At 39.0% G+C, this 13,492-nt stretch overlaps 1 protein-coding gene across 1 annotated transcript in view; it reads right to left on the bottom strand.

Moving 5' to 3' along the window:
* LOC131795071 (uncharacterized) overlaps positions 1-11,805 on the bottom strand; it is a 22,667-nt gene extending 10,862 nt beyond the window's left edge. The window contains exons 1-9 of the mRNA XM_066161264.1: positions 11,594-11,805; positions 10,008-10,315; positions 8,795-8,995; positions 7,723-8,072; positions 7,278-7,552; positions 6,119-6,376; positions 4,117-5,337; positions 1,801-2,493; positions 139-257 (exon numbers count right to left, since the gene is read on the bottom strand). Coding sequence (XP_066017361.1) covers positions 139-257; positions 1,801-2,493; positions 4,117-5,337; positions 6,119-6,376; positions 7,278-7,552; positions 7,723-8,072; positions 8,795-8,995; positions 10,008-10,315; positions 11,594-11,729 — 3,561 coding nt within the window. The 5' untranslated portion in view covers positions 11,730-11,805. The remainder of the gene's footprint in view (positions 1-138; positions 258-1,800; positions 2,494-4,116; positions 5,338-6,118; positions 6,377-7,277; positions 7,553-7,722; positions 8,073-8,794; positions 8,996-10,007; positions 10,316-11,593) is intronic.
* Positions 11,806-13,492: the final 1,687 nt, after the last annotated feature.

Genomic DNA, 13,492 nt, shown 5'->3' with positions numbered 1-13,492 from the left:
AGTTGCAACACCACAACAGTTCATGGTTTGAACCTGGAAGTCTTCATGACAAGTTGCTCTAGTAGTTGTAACAGTTATAAACCTTTGATCCCTAAGAGTTAGAGAATGAGTGCATCTCAAGGTTGAGACAGCACTTACCTTTGGCCATGTTGGCTGAAGTTGACAAGTCTTGTTGGCTCTGAGAAAACCCTCCTCAAAACGACCCAGTGAGATAAGAATACAGGCAAGGTTACTCTGAATCAAGTGGTCAGATTTGTCTGTAATGAGAATTAATTCACAATAGGCATGTCATCAAGTCTGATCATAATAGGATATTGGTAAGGATGGACCTATACTGACAACAAATATTCAGTACCAATGATACAGAGGTCTGATTGGAAAAACATCAATACTAGCGAAAAGTATTGGTGTTTTCAATTCTGCAAGTGACCTGTCTGTCCTTTGTCTTGCACCAGTGTCCAACCCCTGACAGAGGGCCAAAAAAACTCTGGCCTCGAGATCAGGAAATGAGCACCGCAGTGTTCAAGTCTAAGTAGCGGCATGTGAGCACTGCAAGAGTGAACTCATTGATGACAAGGAGTTTCGACTTTATTACCTCCATAATGTGCTTTTAATTTTTTACTATCTCATTGATGATTTTGTAGAGTTCTAAACACTGCACAACTTGAACAGTGCAAGATAACCCTTAATTTCTTCAATCAAATCACTTGACTTACCATTTAACTCAATGACATCACAGTATCACTATGGATTTCGATATCGAAGAAAAAACATCAGTATCTACTTGAGGTCGTATTGATTTCAAAAAACTGTATCGGCCCATCCTTACCAAGTGGCTCATCTTACAAACAGTCATCAAAGTTTCTGTGGTATTCAACAGCTAAGCAAATATGTAAAGTTAGCCCTTTAGCCCCTAGAAGTGAACAACAGCTAATTTCTTCTTGCAGTATTACGGCTTAGCCAAACATTAATGCTATTAAAACAGAGGAAATGAAGGCCAACCAAAGATTGTTTCGTTGTCAAACATGCTATCCCTGTGAGCACCGTGAGAAAAGTGTTGGAAATATCGAGGAGAATATCCATACCAATCGATGATAGGATTTAAAAAATATATTGAAGGGAAAGCAAACAAGAACAATACAAATTATGTATGCAGATCACAGTGCAAATCTAGAAAACAGTCTGTTTTCATAGAAAGAGGGAATTGTTCAACGATTGCATGATGAAGACATCCTTTTCAAAATGGCTTCTTTCCTTTCTCAATTCCACGGACAAAAAACGAAGATTATGCAAAACGCATCTTAATACAATTAACATTCAGTAACGTAACAGTTGTAGTTTCGTTTCTTGTTCTCGAATGGCAAAATAACATTTTTTTTTTTGGAGAAACAGTTGACGTCGGGATCGAACTCATCAATCCAGTTTTTCTTTCAAATGGCTTTTATCGGCGACGATATGGATGGTTTCATTTTTTGAAAGAGGAACTTTAAAATGTTGCAGTAAAAATGTACCACTCAATTGAAACTCTAAAATTAGCACGTTGTGTCTTAACGCCATTTCAAGGGTAGACGATCACATTTCATATCACAACAGCTATAAAATGGCTATTAATGAAATTTTCAGGATGAGGGAAATTATCGACAACTGATATTTTTACTTCGCGCTATTATTATCGTTACGTAATTCATTTGCTCGACATTCTTGTTGTCATATGGTAGCTGTTCGCGGCAACACGAGCTCGACTCTACAGGTTGAAGAAATCCAATTTAAAATTATAGAGAGAGATACTTGAATACTTACTTAGTTTCTCTGCCTCGAGGTATTTCTCGATCGCAGCAAGGCTTTGCCTTTTTCTGTGCAAATTGTTCCCCTCTAGACGCAACCGAGTTGCTCCCAATTCCTTTTCGAACGACTTCTCAAGGATGTCTTGCAAGATAACATTTGCCTTTAAAGACATGTTTGCAAACGAACTTTCACAATGTTCGCATTTCTTCGCCTCTTGTTTCTCCAAGCACAGTTTACAGAACGAATCTCCACAGGGAAGAGTAACAGGATCGCACAAAATACCCGTACAAATCGTGCATTGCAAAATCGTGTCATAATCGTCGTTTGCCTCATATTTGTCCAGTTTGCTTTTTATGATAAGTGTCAAAGCGTCGACGAACTGAAGCAGACGATTGGGCTGAACTTTTCCGCTTTTGAAAGCCTCGCTGTAGATGGGCAACGAATCCATCAAACGTCCTTCTAGAACAAAACAATCAGCCTTCCCCAGCAGGTAATGAACTTTGCTTTTGTCTTTCCTGAGCAAGTCGTCGAACAATTCGTGAGCTTTGCGGAAGTTCCCTTTCTTCATTTCTTCCTCAGCTTCCATGATACCTTCGATGAGTTCAAAGTTGAATAGTACTGCTTGCCTTTTGAATGAAAAAGGCCGAAACTTTGATTCACGAGCGATGACATAACTTCCTACGCTGCATACTAGATTAGTACATAAACATGTGTTTTAATTGGTTCGCAATTGTTCTCTATAGGCCACACCTACAAAAGATCTGCTGTCCAGGCTCCCAAAGTTTACACAAAAAGACTTTGGACTCCAGTGAGAGTTGCTCTCTCAAACAGTTGTTGCATGTCTTAAGCCGGTGGCGTTAACCTTTATCAACACATTTTTTCTGACTTTTAAGTGAGGTGATAAAAGGCAGTTGATAGTCGTTTGAATTCACCTTCTGACTGAAATGACCTCGCAAACATGATTGGCTAATTGGATCACACTAAAAGGCCGGATGTAAATAGCATGAATGCCTGATTAACTTTGAAATGTTAAACAGTTTTGAGATGAATATTCGAACAATACTTTGCACTTCCTTCGTAAGCATGATTTGATCATTCAGAAGTTTTGGCCTATTTCGTAAGTAATCAAGGATCAAGTGCACATTTTTGAGAGCACTTGCGTTTCTACTTTATTCGTTCTTCTTTTGTATTAAACTGCTATTGTAAATAAGTAATTCCCTTTGAAGGTAAAAGGAATGATAATAAGCTTCTTTTTAGCAACAGGGCATCGAGATTTAGTTGTATTTTAACCTGCGCGGAGCCTCTCGTTATTGGTGCTAGATTCAGTAAGGGCGCTTCTTTGTCTGCGAATAAGTTTAAGGCCTTAAGGCGCTCAAGCCACCGTCTGGAATTGAGCACTAATGAATGCCAGATCCCTTGTAGACGTCTCGTCTGCTCGCTTGTGTCAAACGTTTGTGCTGCAACGCCAAAGTCAGCACATTAGCCAAAGACCAGTTGTTTAAAATGTACAAACTTTTCATCTGATAGGTGCTCGCTTCATTTAAAAATTCCAACCTTGCCTCGGTGGGGATTTTGAATCTGAACTTCCAAATCTTTCCCGCGGATAAACGTGTTTATCTCTACTGTGAAGTGTTAAAAGGTAAAATTTTTCACTCTAGCGATCAGATGGCTCAGAAGAAAGGGCATACATGAAAGTCGCGGTCGCTAATCTTGCCTTTTACAAAAGAAATGACGTTCAAATCTGGCCCTTGGGTGGGTGGGACATCTCAACACAAAAGTTCAAATGCCCAAGGGATTGGTGTTGAAGCTTCGAATTGATCAACGCACTAGTCTTACATAACTTTTCAAGTATTTGTTATAAAGTCAAGTTTATAGACAGGTTATTTGGGCTCTAGATGTTCCTCATTGAAGGCCCTGAGGTGTAAACTGGGTAATCCTTAGGGAAACGTAACGTAATGTAATGTAACGTAATGTAACGGCACGACACGAATAGGGAATGACACGAATAGGAAACAAAATTAAGTGCAGAAGAGGATTGTATATTATTACTTCTTTACTGGCGTACGAGCTCTAAATTCCCTGTTTGTGAGACTTCTTCACGTTAAGTCACCATTCATCTTTTGGTAACAAAATAAACTTACTACTTGCTGAAAATGGTGAAGTGTGAATAAGCGCACAAACTCGAAAAAAACGCCAACTTCGAATAAGCGCCCACTCGCAAGGCCCTAACGTGTAACAGGCGCGCAGAACGCTCGAGTGAATTAATACAGTGTCATATATTAAGTATACTGGCACGACAGGTGCTTCCTAGAAGGAATAGTACCGCTGTTTAGATAAGTAAACAAGCTTTGGATTCTGCTTGTGTGGAGCTATTTGAACCGTCCACTTCACCTCCATCCACATTAAAATGGACAGTCTTGTGCTCTTTTGGAGACACTGGCTCGTTGCTTCCAGCCTCCACTCCGCGTTCACTAGGGCCAGGCTGATCACAAGTATTTTCACTTTCGTTGCTGATGTCATTTCGATGAAGTTCTACTCCATTTGATTCAATTTCTTCAGCCATGGTATCTTCAGTGTTAACTTCTGGCTTCACTTCAAGTTCTTCAGTATTTCCGGCTGGTTTTAAATCGTCCATATTGGTCTCTATCTTAATTCCAAAAGCTGCTTTCCACGACACTGCTACACCGTCCTCTTGTTGAAGTGCCATCTGTACCCGCCTCCATTTTTCTTCCACCTCGTGAACATTCAATAAAACTCGATTATCAAGATCCAAGTCCTTGCTCTCTTCTCCTAAGAGCCTCTCAGAAATTGAAAAGGCGGCGCACCTTAGACAAAACGCGAGATCTACATCTATGTCGTTTCCGTGTGCCAGCCTATGGACCTCATTTTGCAAGGCCTGATCTAAAACTTTGCACGCCCATCTGTAATCGTTGCATGAAAATTCACTTGGGATGAGATGGACGTAAGAGGGCTTTGGAGGAACTACACCTACCGGGACAGGGAACAGCACTCGTCGCGAGGAACCACGGTTTCGACAAATGGCAATATTAAGTTCTTGAACAAGTTCGTTCGATGTCAAGAAAGCCGACGACAAGAGCGGCACAATCACGCGGGCCACGTCCAAAGACTGCACTCTTGAGAAGTCTTCTGCTTTAGGTTCACTGATTTTTAACGAGGGAATTTTCTCGAGAAGTAACTGCTTCAATACCATCGCTGATTTTGAATCTCCTGGTGCGAAACTCAGTGCCACATCACAAGTAGCTGAACTCGAAGATTTCAATTGTGATGATGTAGAACTTGATGATGTCACTTCTGTTGACGTGTTGTGCGTTGACGGATCTACACCAGTCTGCTGTCCATCGGCAGACGTGGCTGCATCACTGGTATGATTCGCCCTTAAGGAATCCTCGTCGTTGGAGGCCGTGAGATTTACAGGCTTACTAAGAACACCTGAACGAAGCACAAACACTGATTTCCTGTGGTGCTCCATGGACGATTCCAGCGTGAGACTTCCTTTTTTCAGGTCTTGCACCAGTTGGGCGTTATTGGCACCTATGAAAATAAAGCGGTTACCAAGCTACATGGAAACAAGGTTTGCGAAATGGAAAACAGGAAATATAAGCTAAAACTCTGTTTACAAACACCAAACCCACAGATGTTTAGTGACCTAATGCTCAGTGCGCTGGACTCCTGGTCGAGAGGTCTGGGTTGCACACCTGGCCGGGTCATTGTGTTGTGTACTTGGGCAAAACACGTCACTCTCACAGTGCCTCTCTCTACTCGGGAGTTTAAATGAGTACTTGCAAGTTGTCAGGGAAGCCTGATGAAATAATGCTGGGGGAACCTTGAGAGGGACTGGCATCCCATGGGGGGGGGGGGGGGAGGGGGCAAGGGGCAACAGTAATACTCTAGTCACTTCATGCCATGAAAACCGAAATAAGCTTGGGGTGAATGGGCCCATTGGCTCGAGTACAGGGTTAATCATGACAATGAACATAAAATTACTGGAAAAGGTAGAAAGTAAGTTAATAGATAGACCTAATTATTAGTTACTTCGACGCTAACGAGGAAAAGCTTAAGCATAGAGGTCCTTTAACCTCGAGCGATGGTCTACATACCGGGCGCTCGGAAGAAGGCAAGAAAAACGTACACGAAAGGGAGAGAAGAGACCAATACTCATTATGAGTCAATCCTTGCTTGGGGCGGTGTAGATCTGGCACCCTCTACACAAGCTACTGAAACAGTAGCAAAATGGAAGACTTTCTCTTCCATGAAGCGTATATTTTCTGCTACAGTTCAAAAAAATTTCGACGGCAATTGTAAATTCACTCACCTTTCAGTCTGTTGACCAAGTCAGTACACACCGAAGAGAGAACTTGGTCCGCGTCCACTTCCGGAGGGGTACAGTCTACAGGGAGGGGCTGTTCACACCACAAAGGAAGTTTCTCCACGGGTTCCACCAACACACTCACCAGATCCATCATACTATCTTTATCCATAAACAAAGCGTGTGAAAGGCAGAATTCCTCATAACAGACTCTAGATTTGATGTAGTCAGGCGACAACAGGGCAATGGTACTTCTGGACGCATCTAGGAATAAAAGAGAGAGAAAAAGTGTTCAAGTAGAACTAAGGTAACGGTCGAGTATTACTACAACGTTGAAGATGTATCTCAAGTTCGTATATCAACTTAGGTAATTAAAGTGATGCGCGCGCTCTGATTGGTCGAGGATTGCCTCATATCTCGCTATAGTCACCTCGCTCCGATGCTTTACCACTAAGCACAGAGACTCTACGGCGAGCAAGGTCTATTACGAAGTTCATATGACACACGTTCTGCATATTGCTAAGAGCAGAAATGTCGATAGCGTCATATTTGCGCTCTTACCGCGCTCACGTGGAGTCTCTGTGGTTCAGTGGTAGAGCATCAGAGTGCGGAATCCGAAGGTCTGAGGTTCGATTTCAAAAGGGAACTCAGAATTTTTTCTTGGTCCCACGCTCGAGACAAGACGAAAAACATCTTTCTCAAAACTTTCTATCTCTCTTAATAATAATAATAATAATAATAATAATAATAATAATAATAATAATAATAATAATAATAATAATAATAATAATAATAATAATGACTTTATTGGATAACACAATTACTGGTAGAACCCGTAGTTCTCCTTGTGGTCCACTAAAACTTCAAATTCAAATAGCAAAAATACGAAGTAAAAATACAGTTAAAAATTAAGAATTAATTAAAAAATTTCTGCTTATAGTAAAATTATCAACTCTGGAGTTCCAATCTATATATTTCTTGTATAGTTGATTTTTAAATTTACAAAGGGAAGTGAGACCCTAAAGTGATCATGTAATCTATATGGCTATTCCAATTAAGATGCTTGTCTATTTTCACACCAAGCAGCTTTTCGTTGACGGCCTCTTCGATTTCAGTGCCTCTTAATTATTCTATTTACAAATTCAATTAAAAGTTTCTTTCTTACCCAGTGAGTTGTACAGCTTTTGCTGCCAAGATGTTCCAGTATTCAGACCAGATGTATCAATAAAGATCTTTAACTCTGGATCAAGAGACGTAAGGGTTTGTAGCACCTTCTCCGCGTGAGCTTTGTTCTGATGTGAGTATGAAATGAACACATCATAATTTAAGGTTTCAATGGTCTTTGTCTCCGTCACACCAGTTAGAACATCTTCTTGCGGCCTCTTCAATGAATTTGCCACATGATGACTGGCTGCTTTGATCTTTTCTGTGTCCTTTTGCCTAAAATAAAAGTGCCAAGACAAGAGAGCAAACTTAAGTACTGTTTAAGTGTGCATGCATGGTTTTTCAGCATGATTGGGTACATAGAAAAGTTGTAAATTAAAATGAGAGGATGATATTTTAAGTCTGTGCTTATGTACTCCTACTACAAGCAGTAATCGGTAACATACCTACAGTCTTCATACTGTATAAGACTCATGTATGTTGGCATATAGTCCATTGAGGTGATGTAAAACGGAGCCAGAACTGTTTCTTGTGATCGTCTGTCTATGCACAAGGCCATGTTGTATTGTTCTATACAACTCTCTGTCTCCAAGTAACCTGGACTTAACAGAGCAATGACACGAGCACACTTGCCCATGATGTTGAATATCTCCTCTTGCCAAGAATCATCATCATTAAGCTCTTGGAAATCATGAAACACTTTGATTTTTCTCTCAGTTCGTAAAAACTTTGCAATGTTCAGGGCAGTTTGGTGGTCTTTGGGACAATGGGACATGTAAACATCGTAGATGATCTCCTACGGAACATCAAGGAAGATCCAATTTATCATAGTGATTGCAAATAACGAGTCAAGGAAATGAATACTGAAGGAAAAAGACAAATGATCCAGTTTTGTGTTGGTTCCAAAAGAGCCAAGTTGTTTGGAACCAAAGTTACCTCCTGTGAAGGGGATGATGGCTTTTTGTTATAGTCATTAATAATAAATATATTACAACTAAGAAATTTTAGCATTGCTGATCACTTAGGAAATTTAGCTTAATTATTTTGTAGTTTGTGTTGAGGTGAGCGGTAACTCATAACCCCTCCAAGACAAGTAAATATCATTTGAAAATATTTTCATTAAGAATTAATGTACAGTTGGAAAGAAAACTCAGCTAGGATGACAGACGGGGGTAAATCAGCCAACCTCCTTAACCCTTTAACTCCCAAGATCTGTTTGTTTATTCTTCCCTCCAGTTGCTATACATTTATATGTCCATAAGTAACAAAGATAACAACTTCTACCTGATAAGTTGGAGTATTCTCATTACCTGTTTGCTGGATGATGTATGAATATTATAAGGAGAAGTTATGTGGTGATCACTTTTGGTAGTTAAAGGGTTAAAGGTCTCTTCCGTGCAGATAAGCAGGGAGTGGAAACATATCAAGAAAATGAGAGTATCATTTAGCAATAAACTGAAAGTTACCCATAATTTATAGTTCTTGTTAAAAATATCTTTTACATAAAGTTTCACTAACCTGTACAGATGTTAATTCTTTGTCTCCATAAGTGTCTTTCAGCTTTTGAAAGCTTTCAAAGAGTGGCTCATGTGACTTGTCAGGCTTTGTAGGATTTCTTGAAAACAAAACAACTTTCAGGGTCTTCAATTCTAGGCCAGTCTTGATCCATTGTATTGCAGAGTTGATTATGAGTCTTAACATCAGTGCCTTAGAGTAGCCCTTTATGAAGATAATGAAAAAACACTTGTAAGTTTTAGTTGTGTGTACATCCTGAAACAATATCACAATTATTATTAATAACTACTTCTTAATTTTCAATCTGAGCAATTTGCACCCTTTGAGGTGAAGAAGACAGCCTGACATTCAGAGAGAAGAAGGATCACATTCTCTACTGTATGTAGTGTATGTTTAATATAAGGGGAACAAATGGGACTAAAAAAAATGTTTAACCTTTTAACTCCCAAATCAAATTTGTAATTCTTCTTACTGTTAACCATACAATTCTTGGAATGTTAGTTCAGAGAATTTAGCATTGGATCAATTAATTATTCCCCAAATTGATATTTTTCTTTATTCTCATTACTTATCTGGTTGATACTGTATTGATATGGTAAGGAGAAATTCTGTCTTGGTCACTCATGGGAGTTAAAGGGTTAATAGGTAATTTAGTGTTAACAACTGGGTTGAAAATGTAAATTAGCTACCGTAAAGGGTAAAAAAGCTGACGTTTTGAGCGTTAGCCCTATCGCTCTGATGAAGGGCTAACGCTCAAAACGTCAGTTTTTTTACCCTTTACGGTGGCTAATTTACATTTTCAACCCAGTTGTTAACACTAAATTACCTGCTATACTCTCCCACCAACGCAGCACCACAGTTTCTTTAGAAACTTACCCCTTTATTAAAGGGTTAATAGTTTGTCTCAGGATGTAAGAGTTAAGCTAATCAATTGGATATTGATTGCAACACTTCAACTGCTATATACTTCTAGACTTCATTGTTAACACATACTCCTTGTCAGTACCATGATGAGAAATGTATGGAGAACAGTATAGAGAATATACATACTGATGTTAAAGTTAAGAGAGATTGAGAGAAGAGCAGGAAGCACAATCACAGGTAACAATTTCCTACTTTCATACAAGGAATCTGGAATATTAGCTTGATACACTGTGGGTCAAAAATCTTTCCTCTACAAATCAAAACTACTCCAGAAGGAGCTGAATTAAAATACCTGATCCCCAGATGCAAGGAGAGGCATTATCACTGACCCGCCCTTGGAATCCTTCCCACTAAGAATTGGTATGAGACATCTAAACACAGCCCCCACTACTTTCGGTGGTGAGCTTCCACGGCTGCCAAATCCCCCCTCAAAACAGAGGATCCTTCTGAAACTGTGCCGTTCATGAAGTGGTTTGGACCACCAACAGAAATACTGTTTACGAAGGTCTTCTTCCTTGTCCTGCGAGAGATTACGCACACTGATGCCAAGATTGATGGAAAGAGCTCCTATTAGAGAACTAGGTGTGGGGGAGTAGTCACCTGTAAGAAAAAGTGGGTTCTATTTAATTCTCCCCTCTATCTGCTATAGATTCCCTTGTAAATTAGTCATAAGAACTCAGCGCTAGATCAAGATCGCAGCTTCTACCTGATAAGTTTGAATATTCAGTACCTGTTTGTGGAATAATGTATGGATATTCTAGGAAGAAGTTTCATGTTAATTGCTTTAGGGATTAAAGGGTCGACAAATAGATTCCATGTTGCTGATTGTATGTTCAAATAAAGCAAATTGATGGACAGAGGACAAAACTTTTGATGCTTGTTAATTAAATCCATTTTGCCAGGTATGGGACTGGGTATTATGACCCAATCAATTTGAAGATTCAACATCCCCCATTCACCCCTCCCCCTCCCCCCAGTGGTTACTTGAAACATTTAAGAGACAAGTAGTAGCTCCTTCCCTTGTCTCAAATAACCACAGGCAGACCATTCAGCTTCTAAATGCTGTTTGAACAGTGAATTTACAATGAATCTATTGAAGCACTGGCTACATATCCAACCCTAGCTCAGTTTGAACGCTTGTACAACTTACAGGAATTTCAACCCACAGATCTCCTTTAATTAATTCATAATTCTCCTTGCTGTCTGTCATGTAGTTCTTTAGATGTTAGTTTGGCGAGTTTGGTATTGGATCAACAACTAATCCCCGAAATGACATTTTTTAAAATTTTTATCACTTGTGTGCTGGTGATTGTATTGATTGTATTGTAAGGAGAAGTTCTATCTTGCTCACTCATGAGTTAAAAATGTTTGATGTTGTAATGATTCTATAGTTCTTTACTTCTATAATCATAACTCTATACTTCTATATTACTCTATAATTCTAAAACTTTTGAATTCTGCTATCCTAAACTAAAATTCTACTTCGCTTTGTATCGAGCGATATCAAATAACTGCTAGCTCATTAAAACAATATTAATTTTGTACATCTTAAGTCTTCAAAATAATTTTAAAGATTCAAAACCACCGTAGCGTTACTGAGGCGATTAGAGCTGGTAAATATGTGATGTTTTTTTTTTTCCACGACAGAATCTAAGCTGTTTTTGATAAAAGCTTATCTGGATATTTGATATGTGGGCGACGTGACAAACATCTTAAACATCTCCTATTTAAAGGTCTTCATCGACTCGTTTTCACATTATCAACTTACAAATAATCGAGTAAAGAACACATGTACTGACATCGAGCATTTGGAGCTCGAAATCGCTTAAAACTCTTCTAGTGGTCTTGTTGACCTTCTCTGTTTACATCGCACCTCACCTGGGAACGCAGAAACAACCAAAACATCGACTTGTTCTTCCTTCGACAGCTTCGTGATGTCTCCGATACACAACTGAATACTGCTTACTCCGCTTGAAGTTGTTAGCGATATCGTGTCGTGAACAATCAGCGACATTTTGGCTAAAACTGTGTTTACATCCCACGTACATGTACCTTTCCGCCAGCTCTTATCCGGAGAAGTTGTGTCGAGTTCTCTGGCTAGAGAGCATATTGATCACATGGGTTATTTAAATCAGCATACTTAGATACCGCCAATCACAAGGCGCGGCATAATTGATGATTATTGAATGATTATTCCGACGACAATTTATTGCATGAGGTGCCTGTGGCATACCACGGTAAAAATCCGGCCTCTGTTTCTTTTTCGGTGCGTGGACAAATTTCAAAGCTAGCCAAATAGGAATACGTAAAATCTTTATCAATTTTTACCTAAGGTAAACATTGGCAGCTGGATTGATTAGAAGCGGAAGATATTAATCGTGTGCTTTTCTGACAAAAGAAAACCTGTGAAATTCACTTCTGCGTATCTTATATTACATCCAGTCAAAAGAAAAAAACAGCGGTAACATTAAGTGCGTTCTGAGGTATTTTCGTTCCGAGGCATTAGTTTTGTCAGATTAAAGCTAGAGAACACCGTGTAAACAAAGATCATTGCATTAGAATGCAAATGTATATTGAGCCATCGTGAGGCGATAAGTGACAGAATTTGAAAATAGTGGAATTTGGTTCGTGCAGGCGAAGTAAGATTTTGATTCCAGCGGCTACATTTGACGAATTTTGCAAACGGAAATTTGATAGAGATCAGTAGGTGGTGTTACAGTTTGTTTCAGAAAGTCCAAAGGTTTTTGAGCTGCCACTCTCCACTATTTTCAGCTACAAAAACAGTCACGGTTTTTTTCAACACTAAGATTTTCTACAGCGATTTCTTCGGCTGATCAAACTGACTTATCATAGTAGTTTACAATAGCTGCACAGTTCCTTTCAATGCTATGCACAGTAGCCAACGCATCCCACGGTGACGCCTTTAGGCGTCTTGTATTGGTAATACGACCGAGTGAAGTCAAATAATGAAAATTAGTAAGAATTGTAGAATTAGTCGAGTTATGAAAGAAAGGGAAACTTTGCATTAAAAGATTGATTTAAACTACAACTTTGAATGTGATTGGTTGATTTAAACTACAACTTCGAATGTGATTGGCTTACTGAACTGTCAGCTAATAAACTGTCCGATAACAACTTGGCAAGTGGAATTAATGGGAAAATAAGTTTTAAAACCAATCACAATCGAGGATGATTAGTGAAAATAAAGAATTTAATTCACCAATCGCATTTGAGGAATTGTAATGGTTATGATTAATAATGGTAATAGATCCGAGTCGAGTCCAATTCGGTCAGTAATCGTTCGAGTGACTGACAAAATCGGACTACCGTCAAGCGGGAGTCCGATTTGTTAAACACAAGTATCGTACCACGAAATCCTGTCACCAATCATCAAAACTATGACAAAATTTGAGAAGGAAACCAGACATCGCATATATTTTGTCTCACTTAAATATTACCGTTGAGTTGGAAGATGTCAATTTAAAACATTAAAAAAAAACAATAATTATATTCTTAGATCTATTTTAGCGTATGGAAAGTATACGAAACAATCAGTTATTGTATATGGCTGGTGTAAGAATGCTAGAAGAAAGAACGAAATTCCAGGCTTTAGTTTTGGTATATAAATGTATTCATAAAGAAGCCCCAAGGTGTATAGAAGAATTTTTTAAGATTAAAATCTGCAATTATAGTTTAAGAGGATCGGGGACACTTTTAACGTTACCCAATTTCAATCTAGAATGGCGCCACAAGTCATTCTCATTTTAGGCAGCAAAA

This window comes from Pocillopora verrucosa, chromosome 14, assembly GCF_036669915.1.
Source record: "Pocillopora verrucosa isolate sample1 chromosome 14, ASM3666991v2, whole genome shotgun sequence".
NCBI lineage: Eukaryota > Metazoa > Cnidaria > Anthozoa > Scleractinia > Pocilloporidae > Pocillopora > Pocillopora verrucosa.
Note: the sequence above shows the minus strand (reverse complement) of the source record. Positions and strands in the feature narration are given on the sequence as shown.